A 16,830-nucleotide genomic window follows, 5' to 3' on the forward strand; every position below is an offset into this window, starting at 1 on the left:
TCCATGGGGAGCGGGCACGCAGAGCCCCTGGTGAGGTCCCCCGGGCTGGGGGGCTGCAGGGAAAGTGGCAGGGAGCAGCTTGCAGCTCCCACACTCCCCTGGGCTGGGCACCTCCAAAGCAGAGGCAGAGAAACAACACGTATCTCTCCACACTCCCAACTTCTCTGGACTTGAAATCCCTCTCCCCTGACTGCTGAAGAGAGAGAAGCCCTGGGCTTTGTTTTGAAAAAGAGATCAATATTTACAGCCATTAGCCAGCAATTAGGATCTGCCAGCCAGATCCAGGAACACCCCAGCAGGCAGACACAAGGGAGGGCAGTGAGGAAACGCTGGGCACTCCCCAGGGTGACAGAGCGGGAGGCCCTGAGTCACCTGTGCACCCGTCACTGTCCCTGTGGAAAAGAGAGGCCTGCGGGCAGGCTGAGGTCCCTCAGCAGGAGAGGGAACCCCACGGGGCAGAGGAAGGTCACCTTGCTCTTTCTCAGTAAGCAGCAGGGAGGAATGAATGATTCAAATACATGACCTCTGACCTCCAGTTGAATTTTCTTCTTAGGGGCCAGGGAGGGCCTCCCAAAAAGGCAATCTACGAGGTCTTTCTTTCCTTCCCCAGATCCCACTCCTTGAAGGATCAGCAGCACTTTGCTCCCTGTTGCTCCAAGTTCCAAATCCTGACCTCAGCTCAGCTTAGGGGTTCGGCTAAACCTTTTCCAGATGTTAATTAACTACCTTCTGCCTCATTTCCTGCTTACCAACTCAGTCTCTTCTTTTTCTAATGTGCTCTCGTATTTCCTGAATTGTCCGCTGCCTTACCTCCACTCCCCACAACTAAACTCGGAGAGCTGGCTTCTAGAAGCCTGTGTGCCTGCTCTTTGCACAGGCTGATCTCGCTAAGTGGCTGGAACCTGGGGCTGGGCAGACCCACGGCTACACGCATCCACACGCACGTGCACCCAGGCACCCAGCTATTCACCCCCTTCCCGGACAGAAGCAAGAGGCCCCGTGAGATGGGGGGGACAGGAGCAAGAAGTCCCATGAGATGGGGGAGCGAGCTCAAGGTCTGGACCAGAAGGCGGGGGTCTAAGCCCTCACCCCCAGGTCTGGTCGGCAATGGCACTTGGAGGAGTCTCTGCACCCCACCTCCTCTGCAAGGCAAGCCCACAGCTGATGCCTCCCTCCCCGGATGGGAGTACAGTGGATCCTTGAACAAAGCGGGGGGTCAGGGGTGCCGACACCCCTCCCCGTCATAAATCTGCATCTAATTTTTTACTTCCCCCAAACTTAACTGCTGATAGCTTACCGTGGACCCGAAGCCTTCCTGATAACATGAACAGCTGGTTAACACAGAGGTTGTATGTTATATGTATTATATAGTATCCTCTTACAATAAAGGGAGAACAGCATCGGGAAGAGAAATTACATTTACAGGGCGGTACCGTATTTACTAGAAAACATCCGCATGCGTGGACCCCTGGCGGTTCCAAGCTGGGCTGCGCACAGATCAGCCACACAGAGGAAAGGGAAGAGGGATGGAGAGAGGCTTTGTCAGCAGAGCGCCGCTGGGCAGAAAGGCTCACATCTCTCAGAACTTGAGAGCACACTAGAGCAGGAACCACCAAAATGGGTTGGAACTGCTCGTCCCCAGCGGCCTTTCTCCTTAGGCTCGAAGCCCTGGGGATCCTCCAGCCCAGGCCTCTCCCCTGAGCTTCGAACCCACTCTGGGCCCAACAGCTACTTACACTCCCACCTGTGAGTTTCAGAAGCATCTTACACCAGGCATGTCAGCTTTCCTCTCTAAACACCCCTGGGATTCATCCTCTCCAGCCTCCATCATCCTGCTCCCAGATGAACGGGCAGAACCAGCTAATCAGTCTCCCTGCCTCCACGCTGCCCCTGCCACAGTCCTGTCCCCTCCGTCCCCCAGCAGCCACCAGGGCCTAACACATATCCACAGCAAGCTTCTTCCTGCCTCAGGGCCTTTGCACCTGCTGCTCTTTCCACCCAAACATCCTCCTCTCCACCATCATCCTTTTATCCAGTTTCCTCCTACGTACCCTCAGGTCTCAAAATAAATATCCATTCATCCCCCACACCAGGCTGGTTTAGGACTCCGTGTTACATCCTGTCATGGGATCTTTATTTCATAGCATTTATGCCAGTTTTCAATTAATTAGTGACTAATTCAGTAGCATGTAGCTAATCCTTTGGACTGTACGCTCCTGGAGGACAGGACATTGTACCCTTAGGTCCCTAGCACCCCGTATGCCATAGCTGCTTAATAAACATTTGTTAAGTGAAGGACTCCAGTTCCCTTCCCTGGTGGAGAGTACGTGGGTTTTATGGTCCCCAGCCACCATCTAACTGTCTTTTCTCCCCCAGTCAGCCCAGGAGCCTCACTTACATCCCACTCGGAGTCCAAATGTTCTCCACGTGGAAAAGATCAATGTTCCTGTCTTTTCATAACGACCCTGTGCCCACCACGGCCTCTTTCGGGTAAGTCAAAAGAGTTCCTTGGTTTACTCCTCACAGGGGAGGGCCAGACAGCCTGGAGAAGACCTGGAGAACATGACCCTCACCTCCTGGACAACAGTTGAAGCAATAGGAGAGGTCGAACCCACAGACGAAAACTCTCAGGGGCTGGTGAGGCCACTGTTCAAATCCCCATGGGCCTGGTGGGAGCAGAGGGAGTGGGGCGTTCTGTGGGGTTTGGCGGGGCAGAGGGATGCAAGAGGAAGACACAGTACCGGTGGTCATGTGCGAGCTATCCCAAATGAACTTGGAAATGGAGAGAGTGACGTTCTGACGTCAACACCCAAGGAATCAGACAGAGATGTGCCAGGTCACCATAGAGACTGGAAGTCTCCAACACACATCTGACATCTGGTGGAAGGCCAAGTCACTCTAAAGAGAGAATGTGGGGACATCTGATCCCGAGTGGAAGCAGAGGAAAGGGAGGGTCGGTCCTCAGGGGGCAGTGCCGGCCCGACAAAAGGGAGAAGGGCCCAGCCCGGCCTCTCAGCCCTGTGGGGGGTGCAGCCTACGATGCCGACGACCAGACAGCCACGGGGCACGTGACCCCTAGTTACGCAATCCCCAGGCCCCCTCGGACGACCCCATGGCTTCTCAGAGCTAAACTAGGGGCCAGGGGCCATCCCATTGGTGAGGGACCATACTGCTGGGAACTGAACAAGCAGCAGCTGGTGCCACACTTCAGTCTCTAGAGATCCAGACCCTGAGCCTAGGGCACTGAGGAAGTGGGTTTTCTGTAGCTACAGAAACGGGGCCAAAGGAACTTAGGGCTCAATGGGGACGGCTTGTCTCTGTTCCATGATGCCTGGGGCCTCGGCTGGAATACTCAAAGGCTAGGGCACCAGGATCAACCGAAGGCTTAACTGGGACCAGAAGATCTGCTTCCAAGTGGCAAGTTGGTTCCTCTCCACGTGGCTGCCTGAGTGCCCTCACAACATGGCAGCCAGCCTCCCCCACAGAGAGCAACCCAAGAGGCCAAGGAGGAAGCTGCATTGCGGGTTTTTTTTTTTTTTTTTAAGATTTACTTACTTTAGAGAGAGAGAGTTCGGGGGCCGGTGGCTGGGGCATGGTGGAGAGGAGCAGAGGAAGAGGGAGAGAGAATCTCAAGCAGATTCAGTGCTGAGCTTGGAGCCTGACTCCGGGCTCAATCTCAGCACCCTGAAATCACGACCTGACCCGAAACCAAGAGTCAGACGCTTAACCGACTGCCCCCCACAGGAGCCCCTGCAATGCATTTTAGGACTGGCCGCGGGAGTCACACACTGTCACTGACACCATGAGTGGGAAGCAAATCACTAAGTCTGGCCACATTCACTAGGAGAGGAACTAGACTCTACCTTTTGAAGGGAACGGTAGCACAGAATTTTTGGACATGCTAAAACCACCACTCCACCAGAAGGATCTTTCTAGAGTGTTTTTTCTATTCCATCACTCCCTCCTTAAAGCCCTCAGGGATAAAGCCTCAGTTTCTTAGCAGCCAGTGATGACTGTCCTTTTTCCCGTATTCATCCCATCCCCTGCCACTTCCCGCCTCCTTGTCCAACATCTAGTCCGCCTTCCAGAACATGCCAGAGGCTTCTCCACTCTGCAACTCCGCTCAGGCTGCTCCCTCTGCCTGGTCTGTCCCCTCTCCTTTGTTTTTGTGGCTGTGTGTGTTTGTTTTATTTTTTAATTTTCTTATTTGAGTACAATTGACACAATGCTACCTTGGTTTCAGGTGTAAAACACAGTGATGCAACTTCTCTATACATTACGCTGTGCTCACCGCAAGGGTAGTCACCATCTGTCACCGTATGACACTGTTCCTGCTTGCTCTCCATTGACATGCTCCTCATCCTTGGAGACCCAGCTCCAGAGTCACCTCCAACCTTCTCCACCCACTCCCCAATTCTGTGCCCCATGCCCTTCCTTCCACCCCATGGCATTCATCACACTTGGGAGCTTGGGCAAGGCAGGGGACACACAGTACTCGCCTCTGGGTCCCTACAGCCACACGGAGCTCAGCACGGAGAAGCTCGAGGCACATTTAAAAGATAAATGCATTGATGAATAAGTTAGTCACAGGTGCCCAGTCTGGCCACTGAAAACCAACCAGCTACTCCTGGAAGTAGAGGGGGTTTTTCCTAGGAAATCCCAGAGGTGAACAGCAGATCCTTTCCCATGAACTGTGGCTCAATTCCTCCCCTACGAGCCTGCCCAGGAAGGAATCGCCCTCCCAGAAAGAGCCCCTCTAGCGCCACCTTCCCTCCCCCAGCCCACAGGGCACTAGGAAAATGTCCACTCAGGCCTGCCCTCTGGGTTGTGCTTTCTGCTTTCAATGTATCTTCATACCCACTCTTTGATTCGAACCTTGCAACGGCCATGCAAAGCAAGTCAAGAAGAGAGTAATACTCTACACCAAAGGAAACAGAATGGAAGCTCAGAGAGGTCAAGCAATTTGCCCAAGACCACACAGCTAGGATTGGAACCCATATGTGTCCAAGCCCCATGCCTCTTTGCTGAAGGTAGAGATGAATTAGCCTTAACAGCGACACTTCTAGAAAATGAACTGCCCCATGGTCTGAGTCTCACCCAAGAGTGAAAGAGGAATCAGTGGGTTAATGATAACCTCACTAACACAGGAGCAAGGAAAGTGTTGTTGGTAGTTTAATAAGCACAAAAATAGAAAATTATTCATGTTTATTGAACCAAGTGCAGAGGTTGGGGCTTTTTGCACACTGCCTTGGATTCCCACCACAACCCTGAGAAGTAGATTTTGTTATTTCCATTTTACAAGGTAGGTCATTGAGGTTCAGAGAGGTTCATTAACTTACCCAAGGTCACATAGCTAATGAATGAGCCGGGATTTGAACTCAGGAAGACTACCAGGTTCCAAAGTCCCTGCCGCCCCCTTTCCATCATGCAACCTCTGATTATCATCAATACTTTGCTGATGAGGGTTCTGGAAGCACAATGCTGCCTTCTGCCAGAAGGAGACAGGGTGTGGGCAGATGGGCTGTGGTCTCGGAGCCAGGCTGGAATCTCCTTGTCTGGCATGATGTCATTCTTCCCCTCTAATCAATTACTCACCAAGACCAGGCCATGAGAGGCTGAAAGATGACCAGCTCCCTTGGGAGGGGCCCGTGCGATAAGGAAGGAATGAGGAATGTGCACGTATCCTCCCATCACGGAAGCTTCGAGGAGGTCCAGGGTCCAAGACTGTGATTGTCAGTACTGGTGATGGACGCTGGCCAAGGAAACATCCCAGGGGAACCACGAGGCGAAGACCATGAGCTCTCGGCCTAGCCCAAGGAGACGGGGTACCTCTCAAAGACCCCGGGGAGTCTGGGGTGCCCGGACCCAAGTCTCAGCATGCGGCAGAAAGGGCCTGAGTGCCACTCCCGACCTCGCTTCTGGAAGCTGCCTGCTGATCGCCCCCTTCCTTCTGCATCAGCTGTTTCTCCTGCCTCTTGTGACTTGAGGTGTAACAGCTTCTTTTCCACTTTCTTTCAGCACAGAAATGCTCAACATCACCTCGCAAGTCCTCATGCCCACCCTCAACGGGACCGTGACCAGCACCTGTGTCTACTCTGACCGGTGGAACTGGCTCAACGCCATCCAGGCCCCCTTCCTCTGGGTCCTGTTCGTGCTGGCAGCCCTGGAGAACACCTTCGTCCTCAGCATCTTCTGCCTGCACAAGAGTAGCTGCACGGTGGCCGAGATCTACCTGGGCAACCTGGCCATGGCGGACCTGATCCTGGCCTGCGGGCTGCCCTTCTGGGCCATCACCATCGCCAACAACTTCGACTGGCTTTTTGGGGAGGTCCTCTGCCGCGTGGTGAACACCATGGTCTACATGAATCTCTACAGCAGCATCTGCTTCCTGATGCTGGTGAGCATCGACCGCTACCTGGCCCTGGTGAAGACCATGTCCGTGGGCCGGAGGCGCGGGGTGCGCTGGGCCAAGCTCTATAGCCTGGTGATCTGGGGGTGCACACTGCTCCTGAGTTCGCCCATGCTGGCCTTCCGGACCATGAAGGAGTACAGAGAGGAGGGCCACAACGTCACTGCCTGCATCATCATCTACCCGTCTCTCACCTGGGAAGTGTTCACCAACATCCTCCTGAACGTCGTGGGCTTCCTGTTGCCCTTGACCGTCATCACCTTCTGCACAGTGCAGATCACGCAGGTGCTGCGGAACAATGAGATGCAGAAGTTCAAGGAGATCCAGACGGAGAGGAAGGCCACGGTGCTGGTCCTAGCCGTGCTGGGGCTGTTTGTCATCTGCTGGCTGCCCTTCCAGATCAGCACCATCCTGGACACGCTGCTGCGCCTTGGCATCCTGTCCGGCTGCTGGGACGAGTACATGGTCGACGTCTTCACGCAGATCGCCTCTTACGTGGGCTACAGTAACAGCTGCCTCAACCCGCTGATGTACGTGATCGTGGGCAAGCGCTTCCGCAAGAAGTCCCGGGAGGTGTTCCAGAGACTGTGCCAGAAAGGGGGCTGCATGCTGGAGTCCAGCAAGACAGAGAACTCCATGGGCACGCTCCGGACCTCCATCTCCGTGGAGCGCCAGATCCACAGACTGCCAGAGTGGGTGGGCAACAGCCAGTGAGGGGGTGCCCCCTGGACCCCTGCTCTTGTGTGCCGGGCCGGAGGGACAGTGGCGCTTCAGGATGGGCCCGGGAAGGAATGGAAGCCATGCCATGGGTGTGACCTCGGGCAATAAGTCAGCGTCTCTGGGAAAACCCAGGAGCATCACTGCTGCCCTGCCCAAGCTGCAGTGAGCCAGGCCGTGAGGATGGGGTGACCTCACACACAGCCGAGGGCTCCATACACATGACAGTATTATTGTTCTCATCTGCTGCCACCCCTGGACCAGTCTCCATCCTCCCGGGAGTGGAGGGGGCCTGGGGACAGGAGTGACTGAGCTTCCCTCCCACGTGGTGTCCCGCCCTGCTGCAGCATGCCGGCTCAGACCTCCAGGAGAATGGCCACCCCAACTCTGGTGCCCCGGCTGAGTGCATGGGGGGACCTGGCTGGGGTTTTGCCTTAGGTCTCTTAAATCTACCCAGCTGGGACTCTGGAGGATGATTCCTGAGATTAATGAAGGTTTAACTCTGAGGGATCCCTGGTAAGAACCCAGAGACCAGGATTCCATCACTTCCCGGGCCCATGGAAAAGACGGTCTGTGCCAAAAAAGAACTCGGTGAGCACTTAGCTGGCACTTGCTGTTTACACAGCATTGAGCACCACGGGCAAGAGGGAAGAAAAAGAGTATAATCTCTGCCTTGAAGGAACTTGCAGACTGGAACGGGGATGACTGGGTATTGGCAACTACCAGAAGGCTGTTCTGCGACCAGACACGGTCAAGCAAGGCACTGGGGGCGGTGCAGAGGTGAGGCGCGAGGAGCCTGCCGCGGGCCGGCCCTTAACTAGTGGCACATTGCTTTGTCCCTGCCTGTTTCCTCGTCTGTAACACCAGGGTGTTGTGGAGATTGAAAGAGGCAAAGGCATAGAAGTGCTCTGAAGGAAGGAAAGGTGCTATATAAATGTGTGGCTTTATTATGCACACAGAACAGAAGTAAATTTATTGTGACGACACAGCTTTGCCGCTAATGACCACGTAAAGCACCCATCAGTGTCTGCCACATAGTAGGTGCTCAATAATGTTAACTGCCTTCCACCGTTCCTTCCCATACTCTGTCCCTCCCACCCCCACCCCAACACACACACACACACACACACACACACACACACGAGCATTTTGGGGGCAGGCCACCCGTTCAGTGTTTGATTTGTGATGAGCCCAAGAGATTTCTGATTGAACTTACTCAGGGAATCCACATGCTCAGACCCTCACTGGGGGTGGGCAGTAGTTAGGAGGAGTCCAGGCCTGCCTACCATTGTCCCTGTCTCAGCAACCAAGGGCACCAACCAGTGGTTTATAGTAGCGGCAGACCAATGATTTGGCACGAAGGTCACTGACCCCAAAGCACTGGTCCTGGGACCAAGCTCCCCTAGAGGCCTGAGCGGCTCATGGGTGCCGGCAGCAGCCCTGGGTCAAGAGGGCTGGCTAGGTCCGGGCAGCTGTGACAGTGAGGAAGCCCTGGGGCGGGACCCACATGATAAGCACCAGAACAACCGGTACATTGCTGAACGGAGAAGGGAGAACACCCTCGCCCAAGAGACCAGCGGTCGGCACTGCAGAGGGGCGGGGCTCTGCCTTCTCTAGGCGGGGCGGCGGTGGGCGGGGCGATGCGTGGGGCGGGGCAGGTCTCAGGTGTCAGGCAGCAGGAAGCTAGACCAGCGTCCTTGGCCGGAGCCTTAAGAGACATCCCTAACCCCAAGCCCCAGCTCCTGCAAGGAGGATTCATTTCTTTTTTCCCACATGTTTCACAGTCTGCCTCCTGGGGCCAGCCCCGTGCCAAGCCCCATGGGGAGTATGGAGAATGCACCACCCAGGGTCTGACATCAAGCGGCAGAGAACCAGGGCAGGGAGGGGCCAGCTCAGTAGCAGTGGAATTCCTAAGGTACGCGGCACCCGGGCAGCGCTCATTCGCTCGATAAAATAAATGGATACTTCTTAGCAAGCTCTCTCTGGAGAAGATGGAAACCCAAAAAGGACCGGGAAATTCTGGAGGGCAAACAGCCCATAAACCCTCATCAAGCCAGCTCTAGATTTTAAAACAAAAAGGATCAAAAACGATTCCCAGGCTTTGTTCCCCTACCACACACACCCTTCCGTCCCAGTAAACATACGCACTCGCAGCTGGAGAAAAAGAGTTGAATAAGAAGTAGCAACGGTTTAGTATTTGAATGAAGTTACACAGGTGCACATATTGTGGAATAAAAAAGAGGCCGTGCTTTGCAAATGAGTAGCGCTCATCCATCAGGCAGCCTGTGATGGTCTAAAGGTCTTCTCTGAGCAGAGCCGAGTCACAGCTCTGGGACCCTAATGGTCACTTAGGGGTTGTCTCGTGGTCTGAGGAGCAATCAGTCTGTGACAGGGCAGCCGCCCTGTGGGTTGTGTCAACACTGTGATAAAGAACATCTGGCCCTGTGATAAAGAACATCTGTCCCGTGAAAGACCCAAAGAGCTGTTACATTGTAAAGAAGGCGCATTTCACAATGAGAAACGGATGAAATGTGTAAACATGTGTCTTTTCCATAGAGCTTAATAAATGGATGAAGAGTTTTTTGCAGAGCTTTTTCGTTTGTTACAACTCTGGAACCCCTGAGTGTTGTGAGGACAGTGCAATAGGCAGTCAGAAGCCTTGAGGGGGACGGGAAGGGTCATTATTTCCACTCAACCTATTTTAGGGCTTCTGTCCTACAGGACAGTGGTGTCCAAGCTTCTGTGATTGTGTATCCCTCTAAGTAAAGGAATTTTGATTATACATACCCAGTATGTAAACTTACTAATATGTATTAAAATGTAGGCTCTAAAATATACTGAATCAGAAATGTAAGGATATTCAATAGGGTTTGATACTTTCCCCCTCCTACATCCCTACGGTGGTAACTCATCACCAAGCTTTCATCAGGTGCCGGTGGGACCCCATGAGGACCTAGAAGCATAGGGATGACAGTGAGTCAATCACTCAGGCGTGCAATACATTTATTGAGTACCTTCCATGTGACCTCCCCTTCAGATCAGGAGTGTCTTCCACAATGTCTAGGGTAAGTAGTTGTCTAGCCACTGCTTGCGTAATCCCAGTGATGGGGAACTCATTATCCACTTCATTTGGGGGAACTTTTCATTATTCATGTATTCATTCATTCACTCATTCATTAAAGAAAACTTGTATTCTGTGTCTACAGAAATGGCACCACTCTGTCTACACATCCAGCCACCCGTGCCAGAAACGTGGGGCTCATCGGTAAATGCACCCTCTCCTTTATTCCTTCTACCCAGTGGATCAGCTCCTCTTTTAGATCCCACCTAAGGGTTTCCTGGACCTATCTACTTCTTCCCTTGTCTAACCTCCATCTCTTATTGCTGTTCCCATCTCTGATTCTGACCACCACCGTCTGCTAATTCTTATTCTCCACTCTGCAGCCAATGATGTGTTTTAATGCAAATACAACTCTACAGGGGCTATAAGCCCAAAGACCAGTGTTTAGGAGCTAAGGCTTTGGAATCAGGCAGATCTGGATTCCAGTTCTGGTTCTGGCCAGAGCTCTTATTTGTTGTGTGGTCTTGAACATCTCTCACTTACCATTTCTGCGTCTCCATGTTCTCATCTGTGAAATGGGGATAATAATGGTATCCACCCCATAGAACTGTTAACAGGATTCACACAGAAAGTGTTTAGCACAGTGCCTGGTAGAGAGTTGGCACTGGACCCATGCGGGCCACCATGATGGTGATGATGGCCATGAGGAAGATGGGGAGGGTGATGACCACAGTCTCTAATGAGAAATCCTGCAATAGTGTCCCACCACTCTTGGGATGAAGGTCCACATCCATAATGTGGTCTGCAAGACCCATCATGAGCCGGTCCTGCCTTGTCTCTTTCCCTCTCTCTACCTCCTGGCTCATTCTCTACCTCTGGCCCTAGTGTCCACAACTGGATAGAGTCCGGCAGGTTTTCCATTCCCCCTCCAGTGCCTACCCTTCCCACTCAGCCTGCACCCCTCCCTTCCCAGCAGCTCTGAACTTGGAGAAAGTGGCCCACAATTGCCCGAGGGAGCTCACTCATCCAAGGGACTTGGTTCACAGATGGGAGCCTGACTCGAGGAAGTCTGCACTCTGGAAGAAGCCACCTGGCTGGAACTGTGAGCAGGGCTCTGGGCAGGTGGAAACAGGCTGGGAGAGCCTCACTGCCACCTCCCTCCACCCAGCCAGGCAACATGAGTGGCCTCTCCCCTCCTGACCCTCCGTGGCCCCAGCATGCTGGTGTGATGGGGAGAAGCCCAGGTGGGCTGCCCAGCCCCTGAGTCTGCCCCGGGGCCGAATGGGTGAGGACCTGGTGCAGTGGTGCAAACTGATCCTCAGTGACCTGGCGGGTCACTTGTAACTTGCCAAGGCCACACGGTTCCTCAGGAGGGGGTTCGGGAAGCCCACCTGGTCTTGGTGGGCTTGTGCCTTAACCGGGGGTGAGGAATCTTGTCACCAGGAAAGCCTTCAAGGTGCCTTCCTGCGTGAAGAGCTTCCGAGCCAGCGCTGGGGCTGTGTCTGCCCTAATCACCAGACTGCATCTTGTCGGCCTTGGGAGTACTTGTCTCGGGCAGAATCGCCTCCCCAGGGGCTGGCGGCTGACGCCTGACTGGAGATATTCTCCAATGCAGCTTTACTGAGCTATGATTCACATGCCAGACAGTTCGCCCATTCCAGCAGCTTTTAGTTTATTCTCGGAGCTGTGTGATGGTCACCGTTCTCTGATTCTAGAACACATTCATCACTGAAAAGTGAAATCCCCCATCCGGCCCCGGGAGCCACTAACCTTCTTTCTGTCCCGAGACTTGCGTCTTCTGGACATTTCATATGGACGGAATCATACACCGTGTGCCCTTTGTGGCTGGCTCCTTTCACCGGGCTTACGCAGAGATGTAATATTTAATGGTAGGGGAAGAACTGTGGAGGTCAGGCCTTGAGTCCCTACCATGCCACTAACTCACCGTGTGATCTTGGCAAACCACCGCCACCGTGGCCTTTGGCCTCCATTTCTTCACCTGTAAAATGGGCAGATAACACAATAAGTATGCCTATCTCACCCAGAGCTAATGACTCTGAAAAGGGGGCTCTATAAACTATAAAGGGCAGAACCAACATGACAGGGACCGCCCTGGGCTTGGAGTCAGGATCCTGGTCCCCATCCCAGCTCTGCCACTCCTGGCTGTGGGAATTTGGACAAAGCCAGTTAAGTTCTCTGCATTTCGGTTTTCTCGCCTATAAAATGAGGATCAGGTGCTTTGAAGAATAAGACAGATCAAAGTGTTCTCGTGGGCTAAATAGGGTTCCCTCCCCCATCAAATGCACATCCACCTGGGACCTCAGAACATGATCTTACTTGGGAATAGGATCTTCACCCAAGTCATTAAGTTAGGATGAGGTCATACCGGATCATGGTGGGCCCTATGTCCAATGAGTGGGGTCCTCACGAGAACAGGAGAGACATACAGAGACACAGAGGCCCTCAGGAGATGTAGGCAGAGTTTGGAGTGATGCTTCCACAAGCCAAGGATCGCCAAAGATTCCCTGGAACCATCAGAAGCCAGGAAAGAGGCATAGAAGAAACTCCCCCTTGGACCCTCCGGGAGGAACGGACCCTGCCGACACCTCGATCTTGGACTTCTGGTCTCCTGAACTGTGAGAGAATAAATTTCCACTGTTTTAAGCATCTTCTCCCCGCCCCCCCCCCCCGCCCCCAGTCTGTGGTGCTTTGCTACGGCAGCCCGAGGAGGTGGATAGAGGTGTTTTACTGGTTCTGAGGGCGTGTTCCCTCGCTGTGGACAGAGCCCTGTCCCCAGAAGTGCAGAAGTCAGCCACAGGCTTTCTTCAGGTCTCCTGAGGGCTGGCAATGCTAGTTGGTGACAGAAGTTTCCCTAAGAAAGAGCAGGATCGACCGTCATATAGAACTTCGGAGAGTTTTTCAAAAGGAGGATCCTGAGGCCTTTCCCAAGATCCCAAGATGTTAGGGGCCGACCCAGGCCCCCAGAGGGTGTGCACCACAGACCTGCTGGCCCAGGACCGGGACGGCCCTGTTCCCCTCTTCCTTCCCTAGGCCCCAAGGGCAGGCTGATTCAGGGCATCTCAGGCCAGGCTAAGAAGAGGCCACAGGGCCTGGCTCCTGGCTTCCAGGCAGCCCGGCCACCAAGCCCACCCTGGTGGGAGGTTGTTTACGGACAGCCCCACAAGATGACCCAAGACAGGGCTGAGGCTCCTCTGGATGCCCCCTCCCCGCTGAGTCACCTTCCGAGGCCCACTCAGCGGGCCAGCCATGTCTGCCTGTTTCTTCTCTGGGGTCCTGGCCAAGACGGAGGATGGCTTACGTAACCCCTCCTTGTGCAAGAGCAAAGCAATACTAGGCCAGCTCCCTCCGGCTGCTGACCAAGGGCCAGCGACGTCACCACTGTGGCTCACCTGATCCCCAAACTCTGAGAAGGGACCCCCCTCACAGGCTCAAAAACCGAGGCTTCAGGAGGTGGCATAGAAACTGGTCCTAGCTCCCCTGGCTCGACGGTGAGGGAGCTGAGATTCAAGCTCTGCGGCCCAGACTGGCCCGCCCCGAATTCCAGACCAGACCTGAAGACCCAGGCCCTGCTTCCAAATCAGATTTTTCCCCAAAGTATTTGTCCCATCTGAGGAAGACAAAGCACTGAGACCCTGGCATCCTGACCACTGAATTTCTTTTCGGGGCAATCTGACCCCTGTCCTCACACTCCACAAAGAAGGACAGACCCTGTCATTGTGAGAACTGGTCATCTCCCCTCGGCGCCCCCACCCCATCAACTGCCCGAATGCTTTCTCTTCAATTCAGTTCTAAAATCAGTTTCTCCTAGAACTATAGAGCTCACCTTCTAATCTTGAAGCTATTTCAGTACCATTATTTACTTTTGCAGATTTTTCCCAAAGTTTCTCAAAAAAAACAAAAACAAAAGCAAAAACAAAAACAAAACCCCAAAAAACAAAAACAAAACCTAGCTCCCAATTGGTCAAATAAGTCTGAGAACTGCAACTACTACATCTCCTTCGTGGGGCTGCCGATTGCACGGATGTGTATTAAAGGCCCTGAGAAGTCCTGCAGGAAGGAGGCACGCTCCTCTATGCCTGGCCTAACCCAGGGTTCCCAGACTTGATCAGCACAGAACCTGTCTTCCACTGGCTGCTTCTACTCTCCTTGCCCCGCACCTCCTTCTCCAGCTGATGTTTAAATGTTGGAGCTCCTCATGCTTCAACCCTAAGCCCTCCTCTCATCCCCCTTGCTGATCCCAGCCAGGCGCATGGCTCTAAATGCCATCTGTGATGGCGAGTCTTAAATGTCAGCTTGGCTGGGCTCCAGCACCCAGTTATTCAATCAAACATGAATCCAGGTGTTGCTGCAAAGGTCTTGTGTAGATGTGGTGAACATCCGCCATCAGTCGACTTTAGGTAGAGATGACCCTCCATAATGTGGGTGGGCCTCACCTGAGCAGTTGAAAGACTTGAGAACAAACACTGAAGTTTCCAGAGAAGAAGAAATTCTGTCTCAAGACCGCAGCAAGAGCTCCTGCCTCAGTTTCTGGTTCCCTGGTCTGCCCTATGGATTTTGGCGAGCCAGCCCCTGTAAGCATGTTAACTAACTCCTTGAAATAAATATCTTGATGGATAGATGATAGATAGATTGATTGGATTGATTGATAATAATAGATAGATGATAGATAGATAGATAGATGATAGATATATAGATAATAGCTAGATGATAGCTAGATGATGATAGATGATAACTAGATGATAGATAGATAGATGATAGATACATGATAGATAGATAGATAGATAGATAGATAGATAGATAGATAGATAGATGATAGACAGATTAGATAGATAGATAGGAATAGTAGATATCCGATTGGTTCAGTTTCTCTGGAGAGCCCTGACTGAGACACATCTCTGCCACTAACTCTGAAATGTTAGCTCTCTTCTGAGGCATCTTCTCTGATCCCAGTTCCCAGGGGAGAACCCCATTTAGGTCTTTCACATGGATCTTCAACTTACCTGTCTCTGTCACATGTGTGTAGCCACCATGAGGACTGGGACGGTCAAGGGTGACCCCAAGTCTTCAAGAAAAGGTGAAAGTTCTCTTCAGCATGTCAGTTCCCCTGTATCCAGGTTGTGGAAGCACTTCCGATCATGGGACTGGCATGGTTTATGTGAAAGCTACATGCCTACAGCATCGATCCCGTCTCTCTTAAAGACATACGCGCACTACTGGTTTCCCAGGAAAGCTAATCTGATTTCAAGCCCCCCATTTTTTTGCTGTACACATGGGCCATTTAAGCATCTTGGTTGATTGAAAAATGATGTAAGAGGTTTTCCATGTAGGCAATTTCTGCCAGATAACCCAGAGAAAAGTCATAAAACTGGGAGAATACATTACACACACTTATCTTCCCTGTGAGCATCTGTATGATGCAATATGGACGCAATATTGACATTTTCCATGGATCTATTTGATCTTTGCATCAGCTCGCAAAGTAGGCAGGCCATGTTCACTCCCAGATGTAGAAACTGGGTCAGAGGCTCCCCAGGACTGCCAGAGCCCCCCAGGTCTCCCCCACCCCCCAACAAAGGGACAGGGGGTGGGTATCTGTGCTGTCAGAGAACTCCTCAGTCTGATCTGAAACTGTAATTCTCTTTGCTACACCAAAACAAGAGCTTTTGGGGGCATACCCGCACAGGGTCTGCCCAAGGGTAGGGGCTGAGTGGTACCCAGAAAGAATGAGTAAATGCCATCTGAGGCTTGAGCCTGGGCTTTCTGACTCCAAGTTCCAAGGAAGGCTTCCACAAACCAGTTTGTATGTATATGCATGCTGAGCCTTCCACCTACAATGCTTTTCTCAGCTTGCCTGCCTTCCAGACTCCTATTCATCTCTCAAAACACAGCTCAAATAACCCTCTGCCATAATTCTTCCCAGGCTCGGCCTCAAGCAGAAATTAAATTCTTTAGGTCTTCATACTAGGATAGACCCTTGGCTCTTCATTGTCACTCTGCATTCACAGTCACTGTGTATCTTTGTCCTCAGACAGACCCAGAGCCCCGCAAGTGGCCAGGGAAAGGGCTTTGTTCATCTCTGTCTTCCCAGTGCCCACAGGGACCCGGTGCCCTCAAGAAGTTCAGGACTGTGTGTTGATCCAGAGACAAACTATTGATATTCTGATATATAAATAAATAGGGTTATAAATTCATTCAGCAAATATTTGTTGAGCTCTGTTGTAGGAGTTTGGAATATGACTCTAATGAAAAGAGATAAACCCCTTGCCCGGTGGAGCTCATACTTTAGTGGGAGAGACAGGAAGTAAAAACTAACCACGTATCCAGATGATGAAATCGGTTATGACAAACAGTGAAGCCAGGGAGGAGAGGAGACGTTATTTCAGGGAAGGGCTCACTGATAAGGGGGGATCTGTGGGGACCAGGAGGACCTGAGGCATGGGGCTGTCTATGGGAAGGGTGCTCCAGGCACAGGGAATGGCCAGTGCAAAGGCCCTGAGGTGGGAGAGGATTGACATGCATGTTCAAAACAGAGCAAGGGGGCCAGGAGAGCCAATGGAGGAGCAGGTGGGACCATGACAAGGACACTCAGAAAAGGCAGCAGGCTGTGTCATGGACAAGTCTT

At 52.6% G+C, this 16,830-nt stretch overlaps 1 protein-coding gene and 1 long non-coding RNA gene across 4 annotated transcripts in view; one reads left to right on the forward strand and one right to left on the reverse strand.

The window, feature by feature from the left end:
• The window catches only part of LOC118543575 (uncharacterized), a 50,078-nt gene extending 44,065 nt beyond the window's left edge, over positions 1–6,013 (reverse strand). The window contains exon 1 of the long non-coding RNA XR_004921142.2: positions 5,596–6,013. This is a non-coding gene — a long non-coding RNA (uncharacterized LOC118543575). The remainder of the gene's footprint in view (positions 1–5,595) is intronic.
• The window catches only part of BDKRB2 (bradykinin receptor B2), a 30,302-nt gene extending 20,596 nt beyond the window's left edge, over positions 1–9,706 (forward strand). The window contains exons 2-3 of one of the 3 annotated variants that reach the window (XM_036104688.2): positions 2,527–2,637; positions 6,019–9,706. In XM_036104688.2, coding sequence (XP_035960581.2) covers positions 6,026–7,123 — 1,098 coding nt within the window. In that variant the 5' untranslated portion in view covers positions 2,527–2,637; positions 6,019–6,025 and the 3' untranslated portion in view covers positions 7,124–9,706. Of the gene's footprint in view, positions 1–2,376; positions 2,491–2,526; positions 2,638–6,018 lie in introns of those variants that run through there. The other 2 variants (XM_036104685.2, XM_036104682.2) reach the window with 2 other exon arrangements.
• Positions 9,707–16,830: the final 7,124 nt, after the last annotated feature.

The sequence above is a fragment of the Halichoerus grypus genome, chromosome 8, assembly GCF_964656455.1.
Source record: "Halichoerus grypus chromosome 8, mHalGry1.hap1.1, whole genome shotgun sequence".
Classification (NCBI taxonomy): Eukaryota; Metazoa; Chordata; class Mammalia; order Carnivora; family Phocidae; genus Halichoerus; species Halichoerus grypus.